General features: G+C 39.4%; 2 protein-coding genes across 3 annotated transcripts in view; one reads left to right on the top strand and one right to left on the bottom strand.

The window, feature by feature from the left end:
- LOC100119465 (polypyrimidine tract-binding protein 1) overlaps window positions 1–14,045 on the bottom strand; it is a 455,850-nt gene that overhangs the window by 339,362 nt on the left and 102,443 nt on the right. The gene's annotated exons all lie outside the window — the stretch shown is intronic.
- On the top strand, window positions 8,188–10,692 carry CYP6CK7 (cytochrome P450 6CK7). Its single transcript, NM_001172503.1, has 6 exons — window positions 8,188–8,472; window positions 8,562–8,931; window positions 9,008–9,351; window positions 9,450–9,680; window positions 9,740–9,991; window positions 10,087–10,692. Exons 1-6 carry the CDS (start codon window positions 8,295–8,297, stop codon window positions 10,278–10,280), a joined length of 1,569 nt encoding a protein of 522 aa, NP_001165974.1. The 5' UTR covers window positions 8,188–8,294; the 3' UTR covers window positions 10,281–10,692.

Genomic DNA, 14,045 nt, shown 5'->3' on the forward strand with positions numbered 1-14,045 from the left:
AACCAGTCGGCAAAAGGCCACATCGCAGCGATAATTTCGTTGTCCACGTTGTATTTTCCTTGGCACCGACGAGACAAAAGTTTATTTGCCTATCGCCAGCGCGAAAAAAAGAAGAGCCGCACGCACATCCGCGCGCGCGCACGCGACGCACTGAAAGCCTCCCGAATTCTGGGACGCGTTGCGAATGCAAACAATTTTTCAAAGCCTCTCTTCTCCCTCCTCCCCCTCTCTTTTCATCTCTGACTTGTCTGTTTGCTCGCGTCGCGCTGCTCGGCCTTTTTTCCGTTTTTCAGCCATACGCACGCGGCCGCGTCATTTGCTCTAAACTCGAGCGCTGCTGGCCATTTCAGGGGAGAGGGGCCTGTTCGGCGAAAACAATTATTCGACTGCTCCGCAAACACGCGCAAGCCTCATCAGGGCCAACTTATTTGTCTATGCAAATCGTCAATCAACGAGAGGAGCGACGGAGGGAGAGAGAATCTACTGCTGCAGTGTCCCGCCGCTGTACACAGAGACAACGCTGGACACCGTATGCGTGTAAGTACAGAACTTTGGATATCCGTCGCGGATAACTCTGTTTTACCTGGCCTGCTCCCGTTTTTGTCTTTGTCCCTCTCGGCGCTTTTTCCAGCCGCTTTTTCCTCTCTGTTTTTGTTACTGCACTACCTCTGTGTTTGATCTTCGTCGTCGCGCGCACCATTACTGTGTACGGCTCTCGCGAGCACGTACTTTGCTGCAGATGGCGAAGGGAATGCTGTTTTTGCGCGCCAGCTTTTGTTTTTCGCAGCTGCAGTCGAGGCTGCGCGCGTGGAAAAAAGCCGCGAATTTCAAGAGCTAGCGGCACACGAGTGCAGGGGTTATAGGGAGGGATAAGTGGATTCGGTATTTATAAGCCCGGCGACGTCCGGTGTATCGGGTGAAATTTTATAATCAAACGCGCGCCTATCGATTTCGACGCATAAAAATTTAACGATTTCTGGAATTTTACGTTCCACCGCATGCGTACCTGCTCTGGAATGAATCATCACACCGTTCGGATTCCTATTTTTACAACCGTATAATAGCCGCGTTGAAACAACATTCCAGTGAAAACCAGACAACGAGATGATAATTTTCTTTTCAATTTAAGGCAAATAAACTCAGCCTCGTGGAAAATACTGGATTTTCATTAACATCTGAATTCTGCCGCAGCAGGTATTCAGCGAAAATTTTCAAAACAAAGTTTTCTCAAATCGCCCGTACGTGAAATTCATGAATACCTAATTTGAAAAACTATAGCCGCACGCGATCATAACGAGCAGAAAAATGGCCGCATCGCGCGCGTTCGCTCGCGTAAAACAAGAAGTCGCAACAAAGGAATATCCTTATACTGAATTTACCGCGACTGGCCTGGCCGACTCGGTCAAAACAAACAAAAGGCTATTCCCGGCGCGCTTTTCGCGCGGCGGAATTCCATTCGCGAATGTAAATCGAGCATCGATTACGGCGCGTCGAGGGCAAAACGCGCGGTCCGTGAAGATACACACGGGCGCATACCGCGCATAGTCCGATCGCGTCGGCTGATCCAAAATGCGAAAGAGTCGCGATGCATAAAGAGATACTCGAAATGAGCGCGACATACGCGTCGGTGGAATCGCAGAGGTAAAGAGAGAGTCGATTTTGATTTAATTCTGTTTATTGATGCCGACGAGTGCCTAGTGGATTCGGCAGTGTATACAGGGTTATACGTTTTTTTGGAAAGAGATTTTTGTATAATAGTATCTCTTAAGAGACGTAAAATATTCGGTGCTGGGGACTACGACAACTTTTGAAGAAAAATAATCAAACGCTACATATCTTGATGAACAACATTTTTCCTTTTCTAGAGGAGAGTAGTTGACACGCGAAATAATGCTCTACTAACGAGATTCTCGTTAGTTTCAATGAATGCAATCGCCCACGTGATATTACAGAATTTTGCATACACCAGAAGGTTTCAACTTACACACAATTTTACATGTAAATCATTTTTCAAGAGCAATAAATGCAAGCTCACGAAAGTAAACAATGCACCCTGATTGAAATTTGCAGCGAGAGCGCCATAGTAAAAACATTAAATTCTCCATTCACATATTATATACTCACAGTCAAATCCCGCGTGGCATGTTTAAGCGGCGTTAATTCAAAACGAAAGCTCTGAATTTTCCAGCATCACATTCGTCCAGGATCGCGTCATTATACATATTCCCAGCGCGACTCATAGCGCGCGATATAGGCCGGCGGCGAAGCCATGCCAAAATAAACGTCGCAACAACGCATCAGCCCAGCGCCGACAAAGAGCAGTAGCCAGGCTCGGCGGACAGAATCAGAGCGTCGGCGGCGTATATTATATCCAAAATAAGCGAGGATGCGGATTGCCGCGCGTCGCATGATAGCAGTCCCGGCCAGCATCAGCTCACAATGCGCTAATGCGACACATTGTTCGAGTCGGGAAAAAATTGCCCCTCGTTACGCGTTACAATGGAATGACGACGCCGACGACTCCGACGCTCCTGTATATAGTTATATACGCGGCTGTCTGGCTGAGTCTGGTTGACGCGACGCGTTGATGCGGATGTGTGAGCGCGAGATTGCGTCTGTGTGTGTGTGTGTGTAGTTTGTTTCAAAGTCGATGCCGGGAGAAAGACGCAGAAACGCGGGAAGTGCATTAAGGCTGGTTAGGGTTGTTGGTGTTTTGGGTAAACAAATAAGTGTAATGCTATATGACTGCGGCTGATGAAATCGAACTCCGAATCGAAATTGCAGATTGAGAAGAGATGGACGGAGTGAGATAGCGCTATAATATACGTTTTCACGTCAGCAAACGCAGAAATGGGTAATAATAATAATACACTGTATATTCCCTAAACCTTGTACTAAGAGTTATGATTATCCAGAAGAGTATAGACAATACCTACTCCCTCTCTCCGTATAATACTGCCAGAGAGCGAAAGTGACCAGATGATGGTCTTATTTATCCGTGTGATGAATTCAATACGTATTGCATCTCATAAACTGGTTATTTTTAATGTTTCATGCAAATTTACACGACTGATTTATCTACAGAGTATAAAAACAATAAACTTTGCCAATTAAGAACGTATGATAAAAATCCAATTTATTTAGCTTTCCATTTATGCCTCGTGCTTTCTAACCCTTGAAGTATATTGTATTATTGGCAATAGTTTTGCGTGCAACCACATTCGATAGTTTCGAAACTGAGAAGAATCAAGCAGCTCTAACGATCTTCTTTTTTTTTCATCTTCCATGCCTCACGACGAAATTTGAATCCATTCCGTACAATCGTCGGATATGTATTAAAGAAAAATTTTGTAGGAATATCAGCACGACAGGAGTATATTTTGCACCGCCTCAGGGCTCTTCGCATCATGACAAATCAACGCGAAACTAGCAATTAACGGTCCATCAATCATCCGTCCTCCTGTTTCAGCATATATCTGATGGCAACGGCCAGAGCGTATATAGTCCGAGACATGGAACATCCGCAAAGCCCGCGGCTGTTCTCGTATCAGCAGCAGTCAGTCGAGCAAAGGTGAACTGTAGTCTGAAAATGTTTTTTTTTTCCGCACGTATAAATACCATTAAAATCTGCGTCCGATGCAAACGTCGGGCGTTAGTTTCGCGATGTATTTTGCCTTTCTTTTGATGCTTCATTGACGCGTTAGGTTACTTTTTCAAGGCTGAGTAGAGCCGAAAGCTTTTACTTCTTTATTTTTAAATGAGATAGAAGTAAGGATTGATTGATACGCGATGAGGAATAACGGAAGCTATATGGGGAATTCTACGGGGAAAAGGCCATTTTCTGGTTGGAGAAATCGAAAAAAACAAATGTTGGAGGACACTCCTGCAACTTTTTTCTTCTTATTGTACATGTTTAGAACCATGTAAAACCACGTTCCAACATCGAAAAAGTGCCTTGTGACACTGTTTTATAAGCCCTTCAAATTCGTCGAAAAATAGCCATTGTTCAACGGCATGTACCTAATGCATAAAGGCACAAACATAAAATGTATTACTGTAGAGTAAGAGAAAGGGAAAAGAGCTTCAATTAAAAAAAAATGCGTTGAAAATGCGTGATTTGGTCAAAAGTTACGCACAATTGAAAATGCGGAAAAATCATGAAAATTGCAGGATTTTTCAGTCAAGAAATTTGTATCTTTGAAAAAACCAACATTTGTTTTTTTCGGTTTCTCCAACCAAAAAATGGCCTTTTTCCCGTAGAATTCCCCATATATACGCAAGTGAGTTATTTGGCTTGTAGCTTTATCTTAATTGTGATGTAATTGAATCAAATAGCTTTGTCTGTATAAGATAAATATTTATGTAATCTCGGTAACAATAACAACTCACCACTATTATAGCATGGCATGATTGAAGGTGAACAATTTGAATTATTTACCTGAAACATACAAAATAAAGACTTTCATAATGTAAGTTAAACGATACAAAATTTACAAATTAAATATAAAATTGCCAATCAATCAATGATTTGCCGATTAGCCGATTTAAATGTGCTGCAAAGACACAAAGCGATAACACGTTACATATTATGGTCGGATATCTTAAACATATATGTGACTTGGGCTGTTATTTATAGAATTAATCTCGCGATTAAGTAAAAACCGTAGTCAACAACAGTGAATCGACACTTATTTTGTATCTGAGCACAAGATAATAAAAAGCCGAATTATATCATCCTTCGGTAATAAAACACTACTGACGGGAAGGACAAAAATCAGCAGATCATATCTCGCGTGAACTGACGCTCGAATTCAAGTGGCATTAACACGAGATACTGCCTGTCTAATTTTCTTCCCGTGATTCTTAAGCAATTTTTCCTTATTGCACCGTAGGAAATAGGAACCTTTATCTCCAAACTCCCTTGCACTTTTCGTGCAGGAGTAAACGTGGAAAAAAAACCGACCCCAAGAGATGAACATTTGTTCAACACGTGTTCTTCGCCGATAAATAAACGTATCGCCTTCACGAAAGATCGGCTCTGACAACGATACGACGTGTGGCTCGGTTTGTCAAGTCACACACGTCCTGCGCTAGGCAAAACAATGTCTAGCCTATTCGCGAGCACCTCCCATTGCGTGCGACGTGACAGCTCGCGCTTATATTTATCCAGGCAGACGAAATAAATAGCCGGACTCGGACATGCTCGTGTATCTATTGATTTACGCACGAAGACGGCGAGTCGGGAAGACCCTCAAGTCGTGTGTAAGCCTCGAGTGACCGGCCCGTTTAACTCGTTCATCCTCTATACTACTAGGCGACGATCTAAATACTCTCTAGAGCCGAGTCGGCGACCTTTGCATAAATGTGCGACGTGTGTGCCGAGAGAGCGAGAAGGGAGATCGCCGGCGAGTGTCTTATTGCTGTCGTCAGTGAGCATTATTTTCTCTCGACGTACATACACTGTCCTGCTCGTTAATATGCACTTGTTGATTAGAGGGTTGGGACGCGACGACGTGTCGGCGAATATAAATCACGTTAGCGGATCTGGTGTGCGCTCGTAATTACGGATTATCGCTGCTGAGAGAGCAAGTTTATTGTGCGTTTATACTCTAAGCGACGTTTTGATGCTTTGATACTTTGGTTTTGAAGTTCGTCAATCAGGAATAATAATTGTCTTTCATACCTTTCAGTAGAACCTAACCTTGGAAACGATCGAAAGCTCGATTCTAGAAAAACAAAATAAAACTTCGCTTACAAATATGCATTCATAACCAACGTAAAAAATCAAACCGAATGTTGTTCTGCATTTCGAAAACCGGCCCGACACGCGGGCGAAAAAGAAAGAGAGAGAGAGAGAGAGAGAGAGAGAGAGAGAGAGAGAGAGAGAGAGAGAAAGAGAGAAAGAGAGAGGGAGAGAGAAGCGAGGATTCCCACGCGTCACGCAGCGCATATAGGTATATAGCTACCTGAATCACAGTTCGGCCGAAATCCGTGCATTTTTTCCGCTGCCGAGAGACCCGACGAAATTGAATTTGCAAAACAATAGCCGGAAAACGACGCGCGCAAAATCGTTCATCGGGTTTCGCTCGGCACCGAAAATTCTTCTCCCCCGTGCTACTGCGCCTATATAGTCGCACTCTATATTTCACTCGCGGTGTCCGCGTAGTCGGGCAAATGATATGCAAAGCCCTGTCGTTTTCGCGCGACAAATTCAAATCCACGTGTGGATCTGTCCCGGGAGACCGCGCACACTTCGTTTCCGAAAGATTATTCGGGCTGAGAGGAGGAAGGGGGATGTGGGAACGCAGAAGGATTTCTAAGGTTGTTCGAAAACAAGGGTGGAGGAGCCTGCATTTTTGAGGGGATGCTGCTAGTTTAAAGAATTTAGATATTCGATTTTTGACTTGTATGTGAATGATTGAGTTTCGCAAAGCATCGCGGAGAAGTCTTCGTTTTGAAGTCGCAAGTTTTAATATTTACAACTATTGAGTTATCGCATTTTATCAGTAGATGAGAAATGTAATGCGAACATGTTGATGCAATACTGAGTTTCTAAAACTACCTTACTCATACAAAAAATTATTTTAAAAAACATCAGTACGAAGCTACAAATTATCGTTAATACAAGCTCGTTTATTTTATGATATCAATGTCGATTTTTTAAGTGAATAAGAAGTTGAGCAATTGATATATATATATATATATATATATATATATATATATATTCATATTCTTTTAATTTTCAAGATTGCAGTTCTTCAAAAAACTCCTAAATATATATCTTAGTAAATAACTTCGTTTAAGGTAGTTCACCGCAAAATTTATTTTCTTGATATCGCTCAAACTTTGTTTACATGTTCAATTAAGTATCCTCTACAACGTGGTATTTTTTTACCCCCAAGCGACATTATTTTTAGAGATATTGAACCTTGAAATTTTGTATTTTAACATGGGAAGCCTATACCGAGTCCGAATTTTGAGGACGTCTAGTTGAATTGCGAAGCGAGTTTTCTTAGAATATTTTTTAAAAACTACACGGAAAGAATTTTTCAGTAAAAATTACCGGAATAGCAGGGTAATCGTGGGCCGCCGTGTCTTTCCGAAAGTTTTTATCTGACTCAAGATATTATTTATCTTGCTCCCTTTAAATTTTACTGAACCGGCACTGTAAATTTTTTGATGTCCAAAATTTTTACCGTGCTGCAAAGGAAATTCATGCGCGGCCATGTGCGTCATGTGCTTCCATAACCTCCAAATCTAACCCTGATGTACGCTCGTCGAATCCAACGAATTTCTTGGTTCGAAGTGTGTCATATACAAATAACCCTTTATATATCAATAATACGACGTTAAGAATGCGTCACGAACATGTATACAACAAAATATAATAATATAGAGGCTATGGAGAAAAATAAAAAAGTACCGAAAATTTTACTGTGCCGATGCAGTAAAAGTGCTCTAGATGGTGGGACGTCCCTACGTTACTGTGCTAGCACGGTAATTTTGATTCTTAATTTCTATGTAATTTTTATTGTAAAATTCTTTCCGTGTAGCTTATGATGTAAAATAGCAATACAAATCATAGAGAAAAAGTTGGACAGGGCAAGCAAGGCTTTTTTTTAAGATACAACAAATCAAAATTTTCATCCCATGCTATTAGTATATCTATATAGGTACGCAGTGTTCCTCTCTCTCTCTCTTACAAGTTTTGAGAGTATTTTATACTCTAAACAATTTATATCACTATTCTAATGTTTGATACTATAAATTGTAAGGTTTTGATATTAGATAATACTGTATAATATCTTAAAAAAGGAATTTTCTAATAAAAACCCTAATTGAGCACCACTGCAGTCGGTGAACTACCTTAATTTCTTCCAAATGTGTAACCCATACGTTCTTATGGTATTTACCTAACCATCGTGACAAAAAAAAACGAAGAATTACGTTAAGAGCTACACTGCTGGTTTTCCCGCAATCAACTGATTTATGTCAAAACCAAAACTCTATAGTCATTGTGAACGAGATAATTTTTAAATTTTCTCATGTGTTTTCTATCAGCTGCGCTTTTAGTACGAAAAAGCTACACTTACGTATCAGTTATCCATATCTATTTGAAATGAGTGTTATCTGTAAGAAAATAATACGTTGTAGCTATAAATACTCAGTATTTTCGCCGATAAAGGCGTCTGGAGCGCAACATCTACCACAGTTATTGGCCTAACTTCTTAGCGAGGTGGTCATTTATTTTCTGCTTCTTATTGTGTTAGTGTCGTGTAATTCACAGAAGCAATATGCTTGAGTTTACGTACTCGAAACTTTTTTGGATCACTGTTGTGCTTGCTGCCGTGTACGCGTACTTGAAATACTATCTCTATAATTATTGGAATAGATACAACGTTCCCAATGAAACGCCATCAATACCGCTTGGAAACGTTTCTATTGATTACCTGAGAGGAAAAATTCATTTTGGTAAGTGTAAAGGCACATTATAACCATATCGATTCTTAAAAATCTCTCATCAATATATACTTGAAGATGGATTTTCATATTCGTTATAGCGGGCTTTATTGACTCAATTTATAACAAATTCAAACATCACCGATTTTATGGCGTTTACGTCTTTCAAAGGCCGATCTTGTGTATCAATGATCCAGAACTTATTAAACTGATTCTCGTCAAGGATTTTGATCTATTTGCCGACCGCGGTTGGTTTTACGACGGCAAGGTTGACCCAATGTCCAGCCATTTATTTTTACTACCCAGTGAAAAATGGAAGAGACTGAGAATCAAGTTTTCACCTATTTTTACATCTGGCAAGTTGAGACGAATGTATCCATATTTAGTTGAAATTAGCAAGCATATGATCAAGACATGCGATGCAGAATTGAAAACTACCGATATAGTGGATGTCAACGACATGCTAGCGAGGTAAAACATGGTAATTCATTTATTTGTTCGCAATACTGAATCATTACTGATTGAGTAATATATTTTCGGACATTAGGTATACGACTGATATAATATCGTCCATAGTATATGGACTTGACTCGAAAAGTCTAGATAACCCGAAGAGCGAATTTCAAACCAAGGGCGAGAAGGCACTCAACTTTGGAAGATTTAACTTGTTGATGGCGATGTTCGCACCAGAAATGATGTCATGGGCGACTGTCCCGTTATTCCAGGAGAATGTGTCAAAATTCTTTTTAAATATTTTCATAGAAGCAGTTACCTATCGCCGAAAAGAAAAAATCCAGAAAAAAGATTTCCTCGATCTCATTATGCAGCTCATTGATTACGGAAAAGTTGAAGATGATGATCAAATCATGCAAACGAATGGAAAGAATTCAGGTAGCAATTTAATTAATGTATAAACATTCGACCGACACACACACACACAAAATAATAAAAAATAAAAATATCGTATTAACCAACGTGAACGATTTTAGAACATTTTAATAAACTGACAATAGAGGAAGCTGCTGCTAATGCATTTGTTTTCTTCCTCGGAGGTTACGAAACCTCCTCTTCGACTACGAGTTTTTGTTTGTACGAATTGGCACAGAATCCGGAAATACAGGAAAAATTACAAGCAGAAATTGATGAAGTCGTGAAGAGCCCCACCGGGCTTACTTACGAAAGTATAGCAGAGATGGAGTATCTTGATATGGTACTTTCAGGTAATTGTCTCAACAATTCATTACAAAAGAAAGAATTTGATATAATTAACACATTTCAGAAACTCTACGGAAGCATCCATCTCTGCCTATTTTAAATCGGATAGCCAAGGAAGATTATCCGCTTCCTACCACAGATTTCGTCATTAAGAAAGATATGCGGATAATGATTTCGCTTTCAGGTATACAAAATAATCCCGAGTATTACCCGGATCCCGAAAAGTTCGATCCTTTACGCTTTACCAAAGAAAAGGCAGTTGCAAGAAATAAGTATATTAATATACCTTTTGGAGATGGAGAACGAATGTGCATTGGTGTGTAGTTTGCTGTAGTCGAAATAAGATACCAGCATGCATTATAAATTATAAAGTATAGCAATAAAGCTTGAAATATAACTATTTGCTTTCAGGTAAACGCTTTGCCGTGATGCAAGTTAAGATAGCTCTGGCTGCGATGCTGCACAACTACCAATTCAGCATAAGCGAAAAGACGCAAGTTCCACCACAATATGAGACTATGAACTTCACGCAAACTGTGCGTAATGGAGTTAAATTACGTGTTAAGAGGAGAGATCTTGAGAAGATCTTGAGAAAGAGATCTTGAAAGCTTTTTTTTACTATAAAGCAGTTGTTGTCAAAAAGAAAAGCTTTATACTAGTGTGTGTATGCGTTTAGTCCTTAATTATACTGACTATTATAACCATTGTGATTTAATTGTGATTGATTAATGTGATTGAACTTGTGTCTTCCCTAGGCAGAAATTTTGTTCAGTGTTCACCAGTCACTGACCAATTCTGTCAAAATAGAGCAGTGACTGGACAATACTGGCTAATATACTGCTTATTTTTCTAGCAGGGCTAATTGTTTCTAATTTATCTACTAATCGCTTTTTAAAAGGATATAAATTTTCCGTCGTAAACATATTTAGTTGTTTTTTTGATGGTTCAAACGTTAAACTATTAATATTGTAAGCGGCGTTATACGATCTTAAAAAACAACGAGCGTTAAGTAATGCAGTACTTGTTTTATTGCCTTTAAAATCTTTAACTTCATTGACATCAGAAAAAGTTCGCTCAGGTTCCGCATTGGAATGCGGAAGCGTAAATATAGCTTGAACAAGTTTTGTTAAAGAAGGGAAAACCAATTTCGTTCATGCATCATTTTTAAGATCGAAAATTACAGACCAAAAAGACTCTACATCCATTTCTTTATATTTCGCGATTTCATCGGGACTAAAATGCAAAAGTAAAGTTCTCAATTCGAAAGCTAATTTATCTGAATCAATATTTGAAAAATATTTATTAATTCCTTCTAAATATGGATAATTTTTTCGTTCTTCTAAATTTAACGCGAGTTTTGGCTCTACAAAAGAATTACAATTCAATAATTCGTGATGTTCCATACATCTTTTTCTCATTTCTTCTACACAAGTAATATTATAATTAGTATTTAAGCAATTTTGTTTAATTTTCAAAACAACATCAGCTGCTAATCCTTTAAGAAGGTCAGTTGCAGATGCACCGAAAAAAAGTCCTCTAAGGGCTTTAAATGATCTTTAACAATGAAGTTATCAGAAGTTATTTGAGAAAGCGATTCGGGATTAAGAAAATCTTGTCCAATCAGTTTAAAGATCTTTTCGATCGAAGAATATAATTTATGGATCATTAATCCCTTTGTCTAATAGAGAGCGTTAAAAGAATTATGATAATTTAATGCATACTTCATAAAAGCTACATAAATGCGAACAGAGGTATCTAATAATAATGCTAAAATTCGTTGTGCGCTACTGACTTTAACCTCGCTTTCATCCGTTTTTACGGTAGTTTCCTTTGCGAGTTTCGGTGCGACAATTTCAAAAGCTTTTATAGTAAAATAATGTATTAATGCTGGATATGCTAAATTTACTCTGTCATAACAACAATAGGCTTCTAACCAACGCGTTCCCGAGAGTTTCAACATTTTCAAAGGTGGCAGATCAAGGAGGCGAGCAATTTCTAAATATTCAGCAAATCTTTTGGGGCTATTTGTAAAATAAAACGAAACGCTTCTCAAAAGTTCTTCAATTTCTTTAGGGATCATGCGGCAACTATTTTTTGCAACTAAAGCCGAAGAATGGCAAATACAATTTAATAGAAGGCAATGTTTAACATCTTTTTTAAAGAGAGCGTAAAATCCCTTGATGTTACCGGTCATAATGCTGACATTATCACACGCTAAAGCGACAATATTTTGCATGTTAATATTGTTGGAATCAAAAAATGCTTTAAAATCTTTAAAAATATCTAAAGCTGTTCCTTTTTTACTATCTAACTCTATTAATTGTAATAAATGTTGAACTACTTTACTTTTTATTTTACTAAAATATTGCACAGAAACACACAAAACTTTAACGTTGCCGATGGACGTAGTTTCATCGACTAAAATTGAATAAAAACAATTATTTAAAGTTTCTTTTAAATCATCAAAAGCAGATTTATATAAAATTTCTTTAATTACTTGACTGCATTTATCTTCTTTTAATTTAATACTTTGTACAGCCTCAGGATCGATACACATACGTTTCATGAATGGAACTAAATCAACTACTAATCTAACACCAACATTATGCTCAGCGACAAAAAGGGAAGTTTTTAATTCTGCTGCATGAACCCTGTCTCGAAATGATGGCCCTTCTACTTTGGTTGTTACAAAATTACCCAACCTTTTAGCAGCTTCAATATTATCTAAATGTTTTTTCGTTTTACAATGATCTGGTAAATGTGTTTTACGCTTGAAAGAAATATCACCCGTACAATATATGCACTTAGCTTTTTGAATCTCAGTTGCATGCTTTTGTAAATAATCTTATCGGGATCTGTTAACCAATCTGGCTGGAAAGGAGTTGCATTTCTTTTTTTTTTCGTAGGAATATCAGTTTCGGCGATACCACCATCTGATTTCCTTTTTCTAGTATAACTCGTCAGATTATACATTGCTCTATTGAGATAAATCTAAATAATCGTTAATTAATAAATAATAAATCTAATTTATTTAAATTTAAAAAGTATCACAGAGGAGACTAGCTTTTGTTAAAATAAAAGTTGAAAGAAAATAAATACTTAAATTTAATTGCACAATTGCTTATTAATACTAAGATTTAAAGCTCTAAAAATACTGATATTCAAATTAATTTTCTATTAATATGTTTTACTTTTTTTTTGTTTATCCGGAGAGTTGGAGAGATACTTAATGCACCATGACAGGAGCCGTGCGAGGCTCCCCGTGTGTGAGACTCTCCTGGCACGGGACAACGCCAGGCATACTCACTAAAACTCCACCTCTTATAGGGCCGCGAAAACCCCCCCGGTAACCGCTTTCGCATTCCTTCGTGGGGTCGCCTGTCTTAAGCTGTGCTAGCCGTCAACTAGTCTTGTAAACAACCGTCATTGTTTTTCGCGCGGAGAACCGTCTCCACGTACGCCTTTATCTCGTCCCAGTTCTGCTTACTGTCAAGCATCGTTTCGACTACAGTCTTGGGCATGAACGCCCCTATCGTCAGCTCCAGTGCTCTACGCTTTTCAGCCCAGTGAGGGCAGTCAAAAAACGTGTGTCTGACGTCATCCCGTTCGTCACCGCAGTACTTACACCCCGGTGTTGCCACCCTGTTCATCGCGAATAGGTAGCTCCTAAAGTATCCGTGACCGGAGAAAAACTGGGTAAGGTAAAAGTTGACCTCCCCCCATTTCCTGTCCATCCACGGGCCCACATCTTTTATAAGGGTCCTAGTCCATCTAGCCTTTGGACAATTCCACCTTGTCTGCCAATTGCGCATTGTTATTTCCTTTCTTCCGCGACAATCGAGGTGCTATTCGACGCTAAACGAGCCTCGTAGATCCGCTTGCGTTCAATCGCAAGAAGATCTACGGGGATTACCCCCGCGATTACCATCGATGCCTTGGCCGCGACCGTCCGGTAGGAGCATGCTATTCTAAGGGCTCCCCTTCGCTGTACCGCCATAATCTTTTCCCGATACTTATTCATAGTCATAGCGTCGGCCCACACCTCTGATCCATATAACAGGATAGAGTTAGTGGTCGCCATGAGTAGCCGCCTAACTGTTGGCCTAGGTCCACGGACGTTAGCCATGAGTCGGCTAAGTTGCGCTATTCTAGTCGTGGCTTTTTTACAGATGCGATCTAGGTGCTCCCCGTAGTTCAACTTCGTATCTAGAGTTATTCCTAGATACTTGGCTGATGGTTTCGTCGTTATAGTCTCGCTGCCTACCTTCATGGGTATGATGGTCGGTATCCGCTTTCCTGTCAGTAGGACAATTTCGGTCTTATCAAGTGCTAAAGTCAATCCGTGGTTCGACATCCACCATAGCACTCTG

The sequence above is a fragment of the Nasonia vitripennis genome, chromosome 1 (assembly GCF_009193385.2).
Source record: "Nasonia vitripennis strain AsymCx chromosome 1, Nvit_psr_1.1, whole genome shotgun sequence".
NCBI lineage: Eukaryota > Metazoa > Arthropoda > Insecta > Hymenoptera > Pteromalidae > Nasonia > Nasonia vitripennis.

Coding starts and splice junctions, on each gene's coding strand:
- CYP6CK7 (NM_001172503.1), top strand. CDS start 8,295: ATGCTTGAGTTTACGTACTCGAAACTTTTTTGGATCACTGTTGTGCTT. Junction 8,932..9,007: donor GTCAACGACATGCTAGCGAG/GTAAAACATGGT, acceptor TTCGGACATTAG/GTATACGACTGATATAATAT. Junction 9,681..9,739: donor TCTTGATATGGTACTTTCAG/GTAATTGTCTCA, acceptor AACACATTTCAG/AAACTCTACGGAAGCATCCA.